Source organism: Tamandua tetradactyla, chromosome 16 (assembly GCF_023851605.1).
Source record: "Tamandua tetradactyla isolate mTamTet1 chromosome 16, mTamTet1.pri, whole genome shotgun sequence".
NCBI classification, from domain to species: Eukaryota; Metazoa; Chordata; class Mammalia; order Pilosa; family Myrmecophagidae; genus Tamandua; species Tamandua tetradactyla.
The window spans coordinates 82,985,537-83,005,089 of record NC_135342.1 but is presented as its reverse complement, the minus strand read 5'-3'; the positions used below and the strand labels follow the sequence as shown (position 1 = coordinate 83,005,089).

The following is a 19,553-nucleotide window of genomic DNA, read 5'->3' as shown; positions in this document are numbered from 1 at the left end:
CCCGCCCCACGCCCAGCCTCGATCCGGACGCTGTGCCGACCGCAGGCCCCGGGGCAGGGGGTCTCCAGCGGCCCCATGGAGGCGAGTCACACACAGCGAACCGCACAGTCAAGCCCCCCGCCACAGGGTTCAGCAAATGTGCACCCCTGGGCACCCCCACCCCATGGATGTGATAGGCAGGACCCTCCCCCCAGAACACCCTCGTGGCCCTTGGCAGACCCTCCCCCTCCCCCACTCCAGCCCCCCAGCTGTGGCCTCCCTTCTCCCCCCAGCCTGGGGGCTGAGACACCCTCATCCCGCCTTTGCGGGAAGCCCCCAGTGCACCTGTCGCCAGCCACCTGGCCTTCCAAGTTACCTTCATGTCTCTCTTCGCGTTGAAGACAGGCCGTCGCGCGTCCATGTTGGCCGAGGCCCGGGCAGCGTCTCGAGCGACCCCACAGCCACCACGGGCACCGCGGGTTGGAGTCCCGGGCCCTGCCAGTGGCTCAACAGACATTTGCAAAAGAATGAAGGGGAGCCCGGGTACTGTAGAGGAGCCCAGACGCCTCAGAACCTGCGCCTCTCCAGCCCCGGCTTTGGGGCTATTTTTTAAGTTGTGCAGGTACCTCCTTTAGAGGAGACAGGAGGGGCAGGACAAGGCTACCAGGGTGAGAGCCAGACCCCAAATCAGCTCCCCAGGCCTGGATGAGCAGCCCCCCAGTGCCAGGCCCCGGCGCACCCCAACGTGGCCGCTCTGTCCTGGGCTGCCCCCCCCACCGCCCACCTTCCAGCGGCCATGGGGAGCCTCGCAGCCAAAAACCCCAAGTCCCAGCAATTTGCTTTCTTCTCCTTTTGCCCTGGAATTTCCACGCCCCTGACCTGTTACAGAGAGAAGAGAGCAATGATGCTTAGAAACACAACCGTTCTCTCTCAGGAGAACAGATGGAGGGCTGTTTAGGGAAAAAGAAAGGAAACAACATAAGGGAGGAATGAAGAGGGGGTGAGTTGTCCCTCTGCCATGGTTCCTGTGACTGGGTCCCCATCTCCCACCTCCCCATTCACGATCCCTGAGGACAGAGAGGCGCTGGTCCGGCCCCCGCCGCACATCGCAGGCAGCCCCCAGCTGCAGGGCCTCCACCCCAGCCCGGGGCTGGGGGTGCATGGGACCCTTGATCTCTTGCAGGTTCTCAGGGGGAATTAAAGAACATAGAGTGCAGCAAGGCTGCCCACCCCATGGTTTGGGATTGCTAAGCTCGAGGGCAGGGGTCAGCAAAGGGGGCCTGCGCCAATTCCAGCCCCCTAATTGTTTTTGTATGGCCCAAGTGCCAAGAATGGTTCTCGCATTTTTAAATGATTGGAAAAACCTAAGGAAGCATTAGTGACATCTGACTGTAAGGAATGCACATCAGTGTGGTTTTATGGGCCCTGGCCCGCCCACGTCACGTTTCCCAAGGCTGTTTTCGGCAAAGCTGCGGCTGCGTCTGTGGCGCCGCAGAGCGGATGGCACATGCTCTCTGGCCTGTATGGGAACGTCTGCGGAGCCCGTCGTCGAGTGGGCGATGGGGAGCCGCGGGGGTGTCTGTGCGCGACCTGCACCCTTCCAACTCCTCCTGCCAGGCCCCACGTGGCAGGGGCAGTGGGAGCTGAGAGGCATGGCGAGGGGAAATGGGTGAGAAGGTGGGCGTGGCGGTGCACGTGGGGGGCTCTGTCCAGGAACTCAGACGTTCCTGCTCCAAACAGAACCTGCCCCCACCAGAGAGAGGGCACGGCTTCCTCCCCGCTGCCAGGACAGGTGGACAGGCGGACAGGCCTCAGAACGTAGCTGGCGAAGGGCTGTCCCTGCCCTCCCATCCCCCGCACCCCCACCCTGTACCCCTTCCCCAACCCCACACTCCCACCTGAGTGCACCATCCCCCTCCGCTGCTCCTCCATCCCTGTCCTTTGGGGCTGCGGGGGCTGCTAACAGCTCCACCCTCAATTCCTTTTCCTTCTGGGCTCCTCAGATGTGCTCGGCTGGCCCCGATTCATTTCCTCTGGTTTGCAGTCCACCCTGGGGGGGATGGGCCGCTTTGGGGGGGCGTGGCGCTGGGCGGAAGGCACCGCCCAGCCTGGTGGGTGCCCTGGTCGGGTGCTGACGGCACAGGGGCACCTCCTTCCGGGCTGCCTGCCAACTGTTCTCTTTTGTTTTTTTAGATATTTTTATTAGTAAAACAACATGCAAACATTCTTAACATACGAACATCCATACATAAGTTGTGTATTCATCACCATGATTTTTTAGAACATTTACATCACTCCAGAAAAAGATAAAAAGAAAAAACTCACACATACCATACCCCTCCCTCTCATTGACCACTAGTATTTCCATCTACCTAATTTATTATAACCTGTGTTCCCCCATTGTTTATTTTTTATTCCATATTTTTTATTCATCTCTCCATACCCTGGATAAAAGTGGCATCAGACACAAGGTTTTCACAATCACACAGTGACACTGTGAAAGCTATATCATTACACAATCATCTTCAAGAAGCATGGCTACTGGAACACAGCTCTACAGTTTCAGGCAGTTCCCTCCAGCCTCTCCACTACAGCGTAAACTAAACAGGTGGTATCTATATAATGCGTAAGAATAATCTCCAGGATAATTTCTCGACTCTGTTTGGAATCTCTCAGCCATTGACACTGCATTTTGTCTCATTTCACTCTCCCCCCTTTTGGTCAAGAAATTTTTCTCAATCCCTTGGTGCTGAGTCCCAGCTCATTCTAGGATTTCTGTCCCACGTTGCCAGGAAGGTCCACACCCCTGGGAGTCATGTCCCACGTAGATGGGGAGGGTGGTGAGTTTGCTTGTTGTGTTGGCTGGAGAGAGAGGCCACATCTGAGCAATGAAAGAGGTTCTTTTGGGGGTGACTTTTAGGCCTATTCTTAAGCAGGGTTAACCTAGTCTTTGCAGAAATAAGTTTCATAGGCACGACCCCCAATACTGAGGGCTCAGCCTATTGATTTGGTTGTCCTCACTGCTTGCTAGAACATCTGAAATTCTCCAAACGGCAAAGTGGAATATTTCCCCCTTTCTCCCCATTCCAAGGGGACTTTGCAAACACTTTTTTATTTGCTGCCCAAATCTCTCTGGGATTTATTGGGTCATCACACTAACCTGCACAAACTAACAAAATCTCATGCCCATTCAAGATTCCGTGTACTTATGGTGTTAACTAAACTGACCATGTAAGTTAAATAGGAAATGTGCTACCCATAATACGAACTTTGCACCAAGTAAACATCTCTCCCTTTAGTCTCACACAGAAGTTGAAGTTTCAAAACATGGACGATATCATCCTTTACCCAGTCTTCTGATCTACCTTAGTCCTATCCAGATAACTTCATTCATCCCTCTACTCGACGTCTGACCACTTTTTCAACTTCTTAAACAGGTCTTGAATGGGGTACTGCTGACCTTCATAGCGCCAGCATTCTAACTCTGAGTCTCAGGTGTCACATAAATATCCAAAGTTTCTAGGAAAGACCATGTCATATACAAACAGCTCAGCATCTCAGAATTTAGAAATACCAGTTACACTCCTGAATATAAGTGACTGCTGTAAGAGCTTGCCATCCAGGACCCTTACAACAGGCCCCCACCTCATACCTCATGCTCTCGAGTTCAGCTCACAGAGTTTGTATATCATAGTTAGCGCATATGAGCGAGGCACGGTGATATTTGTCTTTTTGTGCCTGACCCTTCATTCATCATCAGTTAAGTTTCGTCTGCCTCGCTGCCCACTCACAGCTTCATTCCCTCCTGTGGCCGCTCAGCCGTCCACTCAGCCGTCCACTCAGCCGTCCGCTCAGCCGTCCGCTCAGCCGTCCGCTCAGCCGTCCGCTCAGCCTGCCACCGCTCGTGTGCACCACGGTTCCCCTCCCACTCCCCGGTCGTCGTACCCTCACCGCCTTGCAACTTTTCAGAATCCCTGACGCCTGGACTGGGGCAAAGCACAGGACAGTGGACCACGCTGGGCAGGCAGCTGCACCCCCTGCTGGCTGGTGTGCAGAGGCTGGGCACGGGGGAGGGGAGCAGGGGGAGGGAAGCGGGTGGAGGAGGGGCAGGAGCCTCCCCGAGGCCCCCGGAGCTCCAGGGAGAGGAGGGGCTGCACCCCGGGCCGTACCCAGCCTGCACCCAGCCCACCTGAAGCCCTCTGCTCCTACAGCAGGACCCAGGCCACGCGCTCGGCTCCAGCGTTCCCCAAGGCCTGCCTCCTGCTGATACACTTGGAGGCGCAGGATGAACACAAGGGGTCCGCAGCCCCTCCAGGGCACCCCCTCCTGGGTACCCTTGCCAGTGGGTGAAGAGGCCCAGGGGACCCCCTGCCCTATGAGCCCTGATCTGACCGACACTTATTCTGTGCTCCTGCCTGCTGTGATGGTCTAAGCAGCTGTGGGGTGCCGCGCCCACTTTACACAGCTCCCCCGACCCAGGCTCAGCAGGTGAGAGCCCCCCAGGCACGCAGTCTAGGCTGGTGCTTGCTTGCTAAAGCTCATCAGAACCAGCCCTGCGTGACTTGTGTGCACTTTAAAATTCGAGAGACCCCGTGCCACATTTCTCTCGTCAGTGCTGGGCAAGTTCCTCAATGAAAGGAAAGTGGAGGCAGGATGTGGGGGAGGCTTGCTTCACCCGTGGCAGCACACACCCTGCCTTCTCTCTTGCTGCTAAGCCTTTGCTTCCCGTCTTCCCTGCACCCACCGCAGGCCCTGTGAGACATGTGATGATGGAGCAAGTCAGGGCAGCGTGTGGACGTGCAGTTTAAAGTTTCCACTCCACGGCGACCCAACAGGCATCAACCACCCCCCAACCCACACGACAGAAAACCAAAAGGAAAAAAGTCTATCAGCTTCGCATAGTTACTTAACAGAGGGGCGGGTGAGGGTGGGCAGCAGGTCAGCCAAGGACACGGCGTGGAGCGGGGCCGCCTGGGCCTACTGCAGGCCAGTTACCCACCCAGAAAAGCATCCACACCGAGCTACCCGTTCAGGGCAGATGCAGAATTCCTCACTCCCGCTTCGCAGGAAATGAACAGACGTCATCCAGGGTAGGGAAAAGGAAAATGCCATAAGCAGGATATTTAGAAACGTGGAGGGAAGTAAAAGCAACATGAAAAGACAGGCCGCCTTCGGCGAGCCAGAAGCTGGAGGCGAGCGGGGTGAGCAGCCTAAAGCCCTGCGGCTGGGCCAGTCTCCCCCACCTGCGCGGAGCGCGGCCGCCCAGCGCCCGGCGCCGGGACGAGGCGCTGCAGAGCAGCCCGTTGGCTCTTCAGGAGGTTTTGGTGTTTTGCTTGAACTACTAAACTGATTGCAAGAAAAGGGAACCATCCCGCGGGGCGCGGATGGCAAGGGCGGCCTGAGGCCACTGTCCTCGGGTGGGCCCGGCGGGTGCGGCCCCGCGCGGCGCGCGGTCGCCTCGCCTTCCCAGGAGGCGCGGGCCGCAGCTGCCGGACGTCCACGCTCGCGCCCACAGCCCCGCGTCCGGCACTTCTCCTGCAGAATGAGTGCAAACGCCCTGTGCAAAACCCACTGCTGTGCAGCGCCGGACGCCCCGGAGGCCGCGGGGGTCCCCGGCCCCGGGGAGACGCGAGCGAGGGGGGCGGCGAGGGGCGAGACGAGGCTGCCCACCGCGGACGCTCGTGTCCTCTGAAGCCGGAACCTTCCGACGCGGAGGACGTTCGTAAAGGGGTAGGGCACCGAAATGCCATCGCCGACGCCTTCAACCCCCCAGCGGAGGGGCCCGGCCTGGGGGCGCAGGAGACCCCCGGACTGGAGGGCGCGGGGCGGGCCCAGGGCACGGAGTCGTTCGGACCGGGCAGGTGTCCGGCACCCAGCGCGGCCTCTCCTCCCCTTCACCCTCCGGCCGAGGAGGCAGGGCAGGGGCGCCCCCCGGGAGCAGGCACGCAGGGACGAGGGGGTAGGAAGGACCTCGAGCCCCATCCCGCCAGGGCCGCCCCACGCGCCTGCGCAGACCCGGCGCCTGCGCAGAGCCGCCTCACTCCCCAGGCGGCGACCGGGGGCGGGTCCAGCGTCGGGAGCCTATCTTCCGATCGGTCCTATTGGCTGAGTGGTGGAGCGTGGCCCGGCCCACCGCTGATTGGACGGCGCGCGAGCCGCCGGGCCTCGCTGTCCAATCGCGGCGCGTGAGACGGAGGCGGTGGCTGGGCCTGGGGCGCGGGCGGAGGTCGGTGCCGGGCCCGGAGGCGCGAAGTGCGAGCATGGCGTCCGAGAAGCCGCCCGTCGTGGTCACCTGCACCGCGCCCGTCAACATCGCGGTCGTCAAGTACTGTAAGGACGGGGCCGCCTGCCTGCGCCGCCGCCCCGAGGCTGGGCCGGCACCGCGGGGCCCGGATTCCCTCTGCGGCCCCGAGCGCTGAGCCGGACCCCGCGGCCCGGCCCCGGCCGCTCGCGTCGTTGCTCCCTCCTCTCCCCACAGCAGCCTTCATGTCGGGGTTGCGGTGGCTCCACGGGCGGCTGTGCGAAGCCGCCCCGACGTTAGTAGGTGACTCCGCATGCCACCGTCAGGGCTTGGCTGTCCTCGCCCGGCCTGACGGCCTTGAGGCCCGGCCTGCGGCGCGGCGTCACCCCTGCACCCCCTGGTTGCTGAGGGGCGCCCCGTCCTCGGGAGGCACCCCGTTAGTTCGCGGATGCTGTGAACAACGCGGGGTTTTGTGTGAACGGGTGTGGTTTCTCTGTGCTGTGTCCGGGAGCGCAGGGCCTGGCTCCGAATGTAGTTGCCTGTTTGGGTTGTTAAGGAACTGCCCGATGTTTCCTGAGCGGCTGGGCTGTGTTGCAGTCGCACCAGCAGCGCAGGATCCATTTTTCAGCATCCTGGCAGGCATTCACTGATGTCCCCGTTGCTGGTGTTTTTAGCCACCGTGATACAGGTGTGTGGTGGTATCCGTGGCTTCAGTTCACGTTGCACTAGTGGCCAGTGTGGGCGCACGTCTTTAACTGTGTTCCCTGGTCCGTGCGTGTCCTCGTCGGTGGACCCAGGTCTGTGCCGGTGACCTCGTTGGATGTTGGCTTTCTCGCGGTTGAGTTTGGGGAGGACTCTGTGTACTCGGCATGCTGACCCTTTGTGGGTTACCTGGCAGGCATGGATTTTCTCTGTTGTAACCTGCTAGCTGCTGGAATGCAATATACCAGAAACGGAACGGCTTTTACAACGGGGAATTTAATGAGTGCTAGTTTACAGTTCTAAGGCCAAGAAAATGTCCCAATTACAACAAGTCTATAGAAATGTCCAATCTAAGGCATCCAGGGAAAGATACCTTGGTTCAAGAAGGCCCATGAAGTTCAGGGTTTCTCTGTCAAGTGAGAAGGCACATGGCGAACACAGTCAGGGCTTCTCTCTCGGCTGAAAGGGCCCATGGCGAACACGGTGTCATCTGCTAGCTTTCTCTCCTGGCTTCTGGTTTCATGACGCTCCCCGGGAGGCATTTTCCTTCTTCATCTCCAAAGGTCGCTGGCTGGTGGACCCTCTGCTTCGTGGTGCTGCAGCATTCTCTGCTCTCTCCAAATCTCTAACTTTCTCCAAAATGTTTCCTCTTTTATAGAACTTCAGAAACTAATCAAGACCCACGCAAATGGATGGAGACATGCCTCTACCTAATCCAGTTTAACAACCACTCTTGATTAAATCACATCTCAGTGAGATGATCTAACTACAGTTTCAAGCATACAGTACTGAATAGGGAATAGAAGAAACAGCTGCCTTTACAAAATGGGATTAGGATTAAAACATGGCTTTTCTAGGGCACATACATCCTTTCGAGCACACCCTCCCAATCTGTAACTTGATTTTTTTTGTCCTATTAATGGGGTCTTTTGCAGAAAAGAAGCTCTTGAATTTTGTTGAGGTCCAGCGTATCCGTTTTTCCTTTTGTGGGTTATACTTTTGGTGTCAACTCTTAAGGACTTTTTTGCCTAGCTCTAGAGCCCAAAGATTTCCTTCTGCTTTTTTTCCCTACAGATATTACAGTTTTACATTTAAGTCGGTGATCCATTTTGATTTAATTTCTGTATGAGGTGTGGAACAAATCGTTGAGTTATTTTGGTTCCTTTGCCTTCCCATCTAAATTTTGGAATAATCCTGTCTATTTCTTTTTTTTTTTTTTAACATGTGCAGGCACCGGGAATCAAACCCTGGTCCTTGGGCATGGCGGGCAAGCACTCTTACCTGCTGAGCCACCGTGGCCCGCAATCCTGTCTATTTCTACAAAGAGTCTTGCTTGGATTTTGATAGCTATATAACAGTTTAAACCCATATATAAATTTGGGGGGAATGGATATCTTCATTAGTTGAGTCTTACATCCATGAATTCGATTATTTGGATCTTTGATTTCTTTCCTCAGTGTTGTATAATTTTCAGTGTACGGTTGTGTACGAGACTTGTTAGATTTACCCCTACGTGTTTCTCGGTTTCTGACTGATTGTATGTGGCGTGGTCGACTAGGTACAGTGCCCCTGTTTATCGCCACGCACGGAAATGCACTGGGCTTTGGTGTCCTGCGGCTTTGTTGAACTCACTTATTACTTCTGGAAGTTTTTGTAGATTCTTGAGATTCTCTGTGTAGACCGTCATGTCATCTGCGAATATCTCTGAACTGTGGGCCTCTTCTTTCCTTGCTTGCCTCGTCACCCCAGCACGACGTTGGGGGAGTGTGAGAGGGCGTGCTGGCCGTGATCCCCGTCCCGGGGAAGCACCCGCCTTCACCAGCAGGTGTGGAGTTGGCTGCGGCTCTCTGGAGATGCACTGGGTCAACTTGAGAAAGTTCCTCTTCATTCCTGTTTTCCTGAAAGCTTTTACCGTGAGCGTTGTGCGTGGTGAGGGGCTCTCTGCATTTGTGGATAGGACCGTGATTTCTGCAGCCTGCTGGTGTGGTGGGCCATGTTGTGGTTTCCGGACTCTGTCCTTTCAGCTCAGTGACTCTTATTCCAGTCACTGCAGTTTTCAGCTCTGAAATCTCCATTTGATTCTTTATGGCTTCTGGGGATTTTTGGCTGCGGCTGTGGTGCCATTTGTTTCGAGCATGTGGTAGCTGCTCGTGGAAGCATTGTTGTCACGGCTGCCCCAGGACCTGGTCAGAGAACCTGGCCTAGCGAGCCTTTTCCCTTTCAGCGTAATCTTCCTGGATCTCAGTGTGACGAGGGCTATTTAACTGAAAACTGCACATCCCAGGTGTCGTGTTCTGAGAATCTGAATCTTACTTAGACCCTTCTGTTTTAGCTGTATTTTGTTTGTTTTTCCTGACAGTGGTCCAGCAGGGAGGCAGGATGCTTTGTTAGCCCCACGTGGGGTAGACGTCAGCCCCAGACACATGGTGGGGTGGCCTGGCTCCCACTGTTGGGGTAAAAGTCCTGACTCCCTTCCACTCGGCCTCTGATATCACCGGGTGGGGTGTGTGGAGCTGGGGCGTGTGAAGTCCCAGCTTCTCCAGCACCATCCTTTCTCAGCAGAAAGGATGTGACATCCTGGATGTCACAGTGGACATCCAGGCCTCTCCTCATCCGGCCCAGGCGGGGGTGGGGCTGCGGTCTTCTGTGGTTTTGGGGGTTGGTGGAGCAGTTACCCTAAAAACGTTGTCTCACTAGGCTGTCCCCTTCCTGGTCCTCTGTGAGGCTGTTGCTGGTGGAGCTTTGCTCCCCTGCACCTCTGGGTTTTCTGGGGTTGTTGGTCTCTTCAGCCCCAAATTTGGGATACTGAGACAAAAAGGAAATCCCAGGCCCACCACCATGTCATGCCTTGGGTGATGAGGCCTAGCCTGCCTCCTCACCACCTTTGAGTTTTCTTACGCTTGGTTATAGAGAGTGTCCAGGGTGTTTAGTTCCTGGTGGAGAGCAGAGGGAAAAGGGCGTCCATCCATTTTTCCAGGACCAGGGTCTGGCCCTGTGGCCTTGTGAGACTGGGTGCCTTTGACCCCAGGCACACTCCATGCTGTATGTGAGTGTGACTTGCCAGGCGGGGCCGACTGCCTGTCCCTGGCACTGGCCCGCCATTCTCAAAGAGCGGCGCTGGGCCCTGCTGTGAGCTGGAGGAGGGCGGGCTTTCAGGGGCAGCAGTGCTCAGCGCGCCAGAGGCACCTTCAGGGGCAGAAGCGTCCCAGGAAGGAGAGTGAGGTTTGGGGGCGTTGGTAGGTGATCAGGGTGCTCGCACTGGGGGCCCCAAGAGATGAACGGATGGAAGAAGGTGACCACGGCAGGGGGCAAAAAAGCCCTGGGAACAGAGAGCTCAGGAGGCGGGAGCTGCCCCAGAAGCTCCCAGAAGACGGGCAGCAGAGGAGGAGGACTCAGAATGTGGAGTGGGAGTGCTCTGTTAAGGCAGAGAGAGAGACCAGGGCTGGGGCGCTGGGGGCTGGGGCAGCCATGGGTGGCTCTGCATGGGAAGACTGATCGGCTGTTCCTTCCAGGGGGGAAGCGGGACGAGGAGCTGGTCCTGCCCATCAACTCCTCGCTGAGCGTCACTCTGCACCAGGACCAGGTGTGTGCGCCAAGGGGACGCCTCCCACCCGCACGCTCGGGTGGGGGCTTGGTGACAACAGGGGCTCCAGATACCCTTGATTCTGTTGCCACGTCCCACAGCTGTGCGTGCCCAGCCCACGCGTACACACACCCTGGGGACTCGTCTCACCACACACACGCACACACGCATGCACGCACACGCGGCCTGGGCCCTGTCTCACATACAGGCATGCACCCTGGGGCCTTGTCTTCCAGCTGCTTGTGCCCACGTGCTCCAGGGTCTGCTTTGGTCCTGTGGGCTGTAGGGTAGGGGTGGGGGCACTGGGCCTCCGGGGCCCACTAGGGCCTTCCCACTGCCCGTCCACCTCGGCCTCCCCCTTTTACTAGCAAGGGCCATGCCTGCCCCTGTGTGGTGATCACAGAGGGCCGCTTCAGCAGCACTGGGGTCTCAGCCAGTCACCTCCCAGTGCTCTGGTCCCCATGGTGAGCCGTGTTTTCCTTCCTAGTTAAAGGCCACGACGACCGCTGCCATCAGCAAGGACTTCACGGAGGACCGGGTCTGGCTGAACGGCACAGAGGAAGACATAGGGCTGCCACGCCTGCAGGCCTGCCTCAGGGAGAGTGAGTTCAGGTTGCTCCTTCCCTCCTCCCCTCCTTGCCTTCCCAGCCCCAAGAGGGTCCCAGCGCAGGAAAGATGCCTCTGGTCCTTTTGATCTGACAAAGGTGCCCTTTGACCCAGTGTTCTAGTTTGCTAGCTGCCAGAATGCAATATACTAGGAATAGGGGAACAGCTTTTTAAAGGGGGGATTTAATAAGTTGCTAGTGTACAGTTCTAAAGCTGAGAAAATGTCCCAATTAAAACAAGTCTATGGAAATGTCCAATCTAAGGCATCCAGGGAAAGATACTTTGATTCAAGAAGGCCAATGAAGTTCAGGGTTTCTCTCTCAAGTGAGAAGACACATGGCAAACACAGTCAGGGTTCCTCTCTCATCTGGAAGGGCACATGGCGAACACAGCGTCATCCGCTAACTTCTTCTCCTGGCTTCCTGTTCCATGAGGCTCCCCGGGAGGCATTTTCCTTCTTTGTCTCCAAAGGTTGCTGGCTGGTGGACTCTCTGCTTCTTGTGGCTATGTCGTTCTTGTCTGCTCTTTCTGAATCTCTCTTTTATAGGATTCCAGTAAACTAATGAAGACCCAGCTGGAATGGGTGGAGACATGCCTCCACCTAATCCAGTTTATCAACCACTCTTGATTGAGTCCCATCTCCAGGGAGATGATGTAATTACAGTTTCCAACGCACAGTACTGAATAGGGACAAAAAGAAACGGCTGCCTTTACAAAATGGGATTAGGATTAAAATGTGGAAAACATGGCTTTTCTAGGGTACATACATCCTTGCAAACAAGCACACCCAGGGAATGCACACAGAACCCCCCAGCTTTAAGGTCTGGGTCTGGGGTCTGCTGTGCTCCGTGTGGAGGAGCAGGGTCTGATTTTGGGCTGTGCTCCTGCATCTTCCTGACCTGAGGGCAGGCGAGGAGCCGGGAGCATGGTCAGGCCAGCCCTGCCTGCCCCTGGGCCCTGACACTGCCCATCCCCACCCTCAGTCCGCTGCCTGGCCCGGAAGCACAGCAGCACGGAGGACGGGAACTCGCTGCCCCTCAGCCTCAGCTACAAGGTCCACGTCGCGTCGGTGAACAACTTCCCCACGGCTGCGGGCCTAGCGTCCTCGGCAGCAGGCTATGCCTGCCTAGGTGGGTACCCACAAAGACGCCTGCTTGGGGCCCCAAGGCTGCCCCCTGCACCCGCAGCTCTCGGGGTCCAGGCCAGCTTGGCTGCCCAGGCATCTTGCCTGTGCTCAGCACGTCCTCGTCAGGTCTCCATCATCTCTTGGCTTTTCAGTCTCTTCCTGGAACATGTATCTGAATGGTCAGACTTGGCTGATTCTCCGTTTATCAGGACCCCTACATTGAAGGTGACAGAAACCCAGCTCAGACTGGTCCAAGCCTAAATTGGGGCCGATTTCTTTGCGCACATAAAAAATCCAAGGGGTGCAGCTGGATCCAGGGTCTCTGGCAGTGTCCTTAGGGATCCCTCCCCCTCTGCTTTCCTCTGGATTGGGTCACTCTGGCTGAACCCTCCCCCAAGCCCGCAGCAGGCTCACACCTTCCTCTCACCACTGAGGATAGAGAAGAGGGGGTGCCTCGGGCCACCAGCAGGAGTCCCAGGAGGACGATTATGGACCTGGCTCCAGCTCAGGGAGTGGGGGAGCCAAGCCTGGAGGTGAGGTCAGCCCCTCTGGGCTGCATGTGCAGAGGGTGGTCCCCAAGGAGGAGCTGCCATACAGACAGCGTGGGTGGGTTCTCCAAGCGCCATGTCCTGGCATCTAGGCCCTTTACCGGGCCTGCCCTTGCTGCCCCTCTCCCCTAGCACTACTGCCACGTTGCGGTGCCAGTCGTCCCGAGTGGGCCACGTTCCTCAGGTTGCCATGCCCCAGAGTTCTTTCCAACACTTCCTGTCCTTCAGAGCCCAGTTCAGTCACACCTCAGAGAAACTGCCCCTGACCCAGTGGACCCTGGTTCGGTCTGCCACACGTCCACTCCAGCCTCCTCCAGCGTGGTGTCGTTAATTTGCAGCCCTGAGGCCTGTGATGTGCCCCAGTCTGCTTGATGTTTCCAGGGCGTGCGTTCGATGAAAGCTGAGGACATGGTGGAAGGGTGGATGGGTGGACATTTTGTCATCTCAGGATTTTCGGATTCCCTCTGGGGAGGGGACTTTGTAGAAGTGGTGTCTGGTTTTGAGCACAGCCTGGTGCCTGCCTGTGGCCCTCTCTGAGTCTCTCCTCCCACCCCTCCCTGCCCGCAGCCTACACGCTCGCGCAAGTCTACGGGGTGGAGAGCGAGCTCTCGGAAGTGGCTCGCCGGGGCTCAGGCAGCGCCTGCCGCAGCCTATATGGTGGCTTTGTGGAGTGGCAGATGGGCGAGCGGCCTGACGGAAAGGACAGTGTTGCCCGGCAGGTTGCCCCCGAGTCTCACTGGCCTGAGCTCCGTGTTCTCGTCCTTGTGGTGAGTGAGACCCAGGAGCTGTGCGATTCGGGCCTGGCTTCCTGCTCAGGAGTCGGGGACAGAGCCGAGGACAGAACCTCCGTCTCTCCAAGCGGGAAGGTGCTGGTTATAGATGTGTCCCAGGCTTCTGGATCACGGGCAGGCAGAGCTTGGGTGCGACTCCTGCACCAGCAAGGGAGCGGCCTCTTCTGCCACCGGGAAGCTGCCTTTCCCAGAACTGCATCACCTCTGCTGGGGTCACTTGGCCCTGGCTTCAGAATGGCAGCCACCAAGGAAGGCCAAGTCCCAGGGCCTCCGCCAGCACCCCTGGCTGGCCACAAGCACACAGGGTGCAGCTCCAGGGTGCAGTTGGGGGTGTGCACCTCATTTCCTAGTCTCTGCACAGCCTGAGGGCACGCCGCAGGGGTGGGGGTTGGTGTTGGGGGCAGCACATGGCTGGGGACCGTCCTTTGTTCTGAACTGTGTTCTTGTCTGCAGGTGGGACTTTGTCTTCCCTGCTCAGACCACCCCTCTGGGGTCTGAGAGCCTGCTCGGGGATGTGTCCCGGCCCTGCAGTCTCCTCCCTGCCTCGGGCACACTCAGCCTGGATGAGTAGGGCCTGCCCTCCCCCCTTCTCCCACCAACAGACACACCCAGTGGGTTTCCTCAGGTCTCTGCATCTAAGGATTGATCTTTCTATGGCCACCTCTTCCAGGAAGCCCTCTTGGATCACACCTGCTACACACAACTTGGAACCAAATCTAGGGTCAGCGGAGGGAGGCCTGTGAGCTGGGTCAGGCCCCTCTCCTGTTTGTGTGGGGCCATGAGCACAGAATGGCTTTTACATTATAAGGGCTTATAAAAAACAGACTGTCAGTGGGACCTGCTGACCTGTCAGAGACGGGGTCGCCCTTGGTCTGGTCCTCCCTAGACCACTGCTCTCGGACCTGCCCCCATGCCCCACCCTGTTCAGAGGGGCTGTGTGTTTCCCGTGCCCTCGTTTATCCGCCTGGACCCAGCTCAGACAGTCAGGCCCTCTCAGAGCATCGTGGGTGTTTCCCTTTGGAGTGGGGTTGTGTCAGGGCGGGTAGAGCGACCTCACCTGAGCACTTTCTTAATTTAGAAGTTGTGTTGCAAGGTTGCTCAAGGCACAGAGGCGGTGGGTGTGCAGTGCAGCTCATCTGGGGCCACAGCCCAGGCTCCTCTCCAGAGGCCCCACTCGCTGCTTCTGCCCCACGGCATGGAGGTGCTCGTGGGGGGTGCGTGTCCTTCCTGCTTGCTTTTCTCGCAGCCCACCTGCTTCGCATCTTGGCAGCTCTTGGCCGCTTTCTGGGTGGGCCCACAGAGGCCTTGCTGGCTCTTCCGTTGCCGCCTGGTCTCCCAGGGTTGTGCTCTGAGGAAGGAGCCGACCTCCCCCTGGGGCGCTGGCCCACAGTGCCGGGGGCAGCGGTGGGGGTGGGGGCGCTCATGGCCCTGTGCTCTGCAGGTGAGTGCCGAGAAGAAGCAGACCGGCAGCACAGCGGGCATGCAGGCCAGTGTGGAGACCAGTGCTCTTCTCAGGGTAGGCAGCCGGGGGCCCCAGCCCACATCCCCTGGGGGAGGCGCAGCACATTGGGTCCCAGTGAGCACATGGGTTTGCACACCAGCCTGCTGGCTGCCACAGCTGGCCCACGTGCCCAGGGCTCCCAGCAGAGCCCAGTGTGGCACGTTCTCCAAACCCACGCCTCATGGTCCCTGGCCTGCTGCCCCGCAGTTCCGGGCTGAGGCGGTGGTGCCAGCACGCATGGCGGAGATCACACGGTGCATCCGGGAGCGGGACTTCCAGGGCTTTGGCCAGCTGACCATGAAGGACAGCAACCAGTTCCACGCCACCTGCCTGGACACCTTCCCCCCCATCTCCTACCTCAACGATACCTCCAGGCGCATCATCCACCTTGTGCACCGCTTCAATGCCCACCATGGGCAGACCAAGGTAGGTCCGGGCGGGGCCGGCCCCGGCTTCCACCGGCTCCAGGAGCCACACGAGGAGGGCTACAGTCTGACTGTGAGCACAGCCGAGGAAACTGGCCCTGCACCGAGCATCGCGCACACCCCATTGAGTGCGGCACATGGCCAGACCCTCACTGGGTCAGTCTCTGTCCTACTCTGTTGCTTTTGTCCAGCATGGCTGTTGACCAGCCTGCAGGCAGCACGTGCAGTTTGCCTTTCCTCTGTCCCCTGGATTGTGGTGCCACGGTCACAGCACACAGGGATGCCATCCAGGCCACCCTGCCCTGGGTTCCTCGGGGAATGACTGGCCCAGGTGGCCCTTGAGACATGGTCGTGCAGCAGAGCAGAGCTGCTGTGTGAGCACCTGCGCCCTGCCTCACAGGTGGCGTACACGTTTGACGCGGGCCCCAACGCCGTGATCTTCACCCTGGACGACACCGTGGATGAGTTTGTGGCTGTCGTGAGACACAGCTTCCCCCCCGAGGGCGCAGGAGACAAGTGAGGCACTGCCCCCTCATTTCCTTTTGGAAACTGGTGGCACTAGGAGGGGCGGGTTGTCGAGACCGTGTGACACTGGGCACGAGGGCCATGGTCCAAACAGGGTCCCAGCAGCTGCCCAAGCACCCTCACTCCATCCTGCACCCCAGTGTGAAGGGCTGTGACTGGGCCTTGTCACTTCCCGTCTCAGCCATCACAGGGATAGCACTGAGGTGTGAGCAGAGCCCATGGCCCCCGTTAGAGTCAGTGCCCCCCCACAGCTGGGGCCCCAGCGCTTCTCTGCTTTGAGCCCATGGGGTCTTACTTCCTCCTGCCTTGGGCAGGGGCTGTGTGCCCAGAGGGGAGGGGTCAGAGGTACTTTTCCATCAGGACAAGGAGAGCAAGTCCGGCTACCCGCTGGTCCCCTGACACTGGGTGCGTTTCCCTTGGGGGTGCTGGGCACTGCGCGGGCCCCAGGCAGGCGCCTGGGCACACCGTCAGCATGGCAGGCTGTATTGACTTTGCTGCCAGTTGCCCTGACCTCACTCCAGGCGAGGGGCTGCCCCTTTGAGGTGGCAGTTTGGAAGTAATGGGAGCCCTGCTTTGCCTCAGGGTTGGGAGCTTTCCTGGCGTTGGGTCAGGCCATGTGTGAAAGGGGTGCACCACATCTGTCCGCTCTGTCAGGTGGGCTGCCTGCTGACCTAGGAGCGCATGAGGAACCCAGGGGGTTGAACTGGGCCTTTACTTCTTAAGCTGTGCTACCCCATCGGGTTGAGCAGTCGCCATGAACCCAAAGCTTCAGGGAAGGGAGGACCCCCCCATCCAGGCCCAATGACCTTGCCTCCTGTCCACCAGGTTTCTGAAGGGACTGCCAGTGAAGCCCGTCTTGCTCTCGAACGAGCTGAAAGCTACCCTGGCCGTGGACCCGAGCCCTGGCAGCGTCAGGTACATCATCTCCACACAGGTGAGGCCGGAGGCCATGGCCAGGCAGGTTGGGAGGCTGCCTGACCCTCACTCTGCTCCAGCTAGCGGGGGGCATGGACAGCATCTCCAGTGCTGAGCACCTGGGGAATGGACACCAGCTTGGCCCCAGTGTCGTCCCCATCTCCTGGCCACCCTCTTAACGTGCATAGGGCGCTCAGCTGGGGTCTGGGCCCACCCACCCGTCTCCTGTCTGGGCTCCACACTCAGTGCCCGGCTCAGATGAGTCTGATTCCAGGTTTGGCCCTCTTGTCCACTGGGAGGCCACATGCCCAGGGCTGCGTTCTTGCCGCTTTATGGCTATGTCCCTCCCTGCGTCTGCGGGACTTGGAGGCCAACGGGCCTGGAGCCTGCATGGGGGCAGGAGCACCTGTCTGAAGGAGCTTGCTGGGGTGTGGGACCCTCTAGTTGGGCCTCCCCTTGGAGGTTCAGCTTCTTATTTGGACTTAACCTGCTAGGGGAGAGCGGCAGGTGCTCACCTCTGCCCCTGTGTGACTTCTGATGTCACCTCTGAGCTCCCTCAAGGGCACCGGAGGTGGGGTGGGGTGGAGGCCTGGAATGGTGCTGCCCCCGGGGACCTGCCATGGGTTTCTCTGCCCCCTAGGTGGGGCCTGGTCCCCAGATGCTGGATGACCCCCACCTCCACCTCCTGGGCGCTGATGGCCTGCCAAAGCCAGCTGCTTGACCATGTCTCCAGCCGGAGCTGCTGCTACTGCCGCCACTCAGAGAGGCGCTGCTGCGCTGGGCCTGGGGAGCTGGGGTGATGCTGAACGCTGGTGTTGGGGCTCTGGGGTTCCTGGGCTTGGGGCCCGGCTGGCAGAGTGTGGGCCACGCCGTCCCCGCCTGTAACGTGTGCCTCGCTGAGTCGGGTTGGGGCTGGGACGTCGGAGCTGTGTCTCCTTGCCAGGGCTCGCTGCCCGCCACCCCCAGACACGGGTCTTGATCGGGGTCATGGCGGCCCCTCCACGCAGGTGGCCTTAGCAGAGACTTGGGGCTTCACTCGGGTCAGGACAGGAGAGGAGAGACCCCCAGGAAGAGGCCCCATGGCCTGCGGGCAGCTCTTCCTTTAGCCCCCATGGTTGGGGGTCACCGGCCTGACCTGGAGGGGCAGCTGCTGGGCTGTGTGGGCGATAAGGTGGGCGCTGGCAGTGGATATCATGTCCTGTCTGCTGGCCTAGAATAAAAAAGTGTCGCTGACTCGCTGTGTGCTGCATCTGTGTTCTTAGCCAGGAGTTGATGGCCCCAGGGTCCCACTCTGAGGTCACAGAGCTAGATCAAGACAGCCCCACCAGGAAGGGCTGCAGGGAGGGTGGTGCTGTGTGCTGGGGCCCACCAGGTGTGCCTTACCTGGGCAGACTTGAAACTGGCCAGGGTCTTAGGGACAGAGCCATGCCCAGCCCCCACAGTGGGTGACAGGTAACTGCTTGGTCTGAGTTAGGGAGCTCTGCACGCTGGGCTCCACACACTGTAGCCCGCTGAGCTCTGGACCTGGTGCCTCACCCCACCTGGAAGGCCGGGCCAGGCTGGGCATCCTACCAGGCCTGGGGTGGGGGGTCTCCACTTGCCTCTCAAGTCTCCTGGAAGGCTGCAGCAGGTGGTGTGGGGGGCTGGCCCTTCCCTGCTGGGGCTGAGGCCTCTCCTGTCCCCAGACCTGGACCTGCCACCCTGTACCATGGAGCAAGGGCCTGTGCAGGGAGCCCCTTGCGGGCCGGGCCTGGGGAGAAGGCCGACACGGATTCCGGGGCTCCCGGGGTTACACATTGTGTTCTGTAGACGGTCACATGAGGTCTTGATTCGCTGAACTGCGGAAGTGGGGGTGGCCACCCCACTGCTCAAGCCCGGCATGTGTTAGAAGTGTGCGGGGGTGGGCGGCTTCCTGAGCCACCTGGCAGCTGGGGGGAATAGGCTCCTGGCCCCACCCAGCCGTCCTGGGCTGCCTCAGTCTCCAGCACCCTACCGGCAAGAGGAGGTGGCCTGGGGACGGCCCAAGCATTGTCTGCCTGCTCTCCTACGTGGGGGGAGGGGCTCCTATGGGAACCAGCTGCACTCTTCGGTGACCCGACCCCCTTGGGGGCGTTCAGTGGGGGGCACCCTGCAGCCTGTGCTCAGTGCCATCTAGGTGGACTCTGGCCCTCAGCTTCCATGTCTCCTCCCTGAGGCCAGGCAACGCCATGTCCCGAGGCTCCAGCACAGTGTCTGGGACTACCCACACTTGAGCTCTGCTATCCCACCCTGGACCTGCCGAAACGCAGGCCCCCGGGCCCACCCGGAAGCAGCGGGGGTGGGGACCCTGGGTGAGCCAGGGTCGGGCACTCGGGGCCAGGGCGTCAGTCAGGGCAGGGCTGCTGGAGGGTGCTAGGAGCAGCGAGTGAGCAGAGGGGACTGGTTGGGGGCCGGCTGTCCTGCCTCTCCGCCCCCGGGACCCCCAGATGTCCCCACACTGGTCCTGCACCCCGTCTGCCTCCGGGGGTGCCCAGCCGCCACACCCAGGAGGCTGCCTGGGCCCCTGCGGCCGTGTCAGCTGGTGAGCAGAAGGCCTGGGGGCAGCTCCCCGGAAACCCAGGCCAAGTCCCAC

General features: G+C 59.4%; 1 protein-coding gene across 1 annotated transcript; it reads left to right on the top strand.

Annotated features, from left to right (window-relative positions):
- The first annotated feature begins 6,176 nt into the window (after positions 1-6,176).
- Positions 6,177-18,175, top strand: MVD (mevalonate diphosphate decarboxylase). The gene is made up of 10 exons (XM_077133269.1): positions 6,177-6,309; positions 10,435-10,505; positions 10,993-11,107; positions 12,095-12,241; positions 13,353-13,552; positions 15,018-15,092; positions 15,285-15,503; positions 15,903-16,018; positions 16,853-16,961; positions 17,583-18,175. Exons 1-10 carry the CDS (start codon positions 6,240-6,242, stop codon positions 17,661-17,663), a joined length of 1,203 nt encoding a protein of 400 aa, XP_076989384.1. The 5' UTR covers positions 6,177-6,239; the 3' UTR covers positions 17,664-18,175.
- Positions 18,176-19,553: the final 1,378 nt, after the last annotated feature.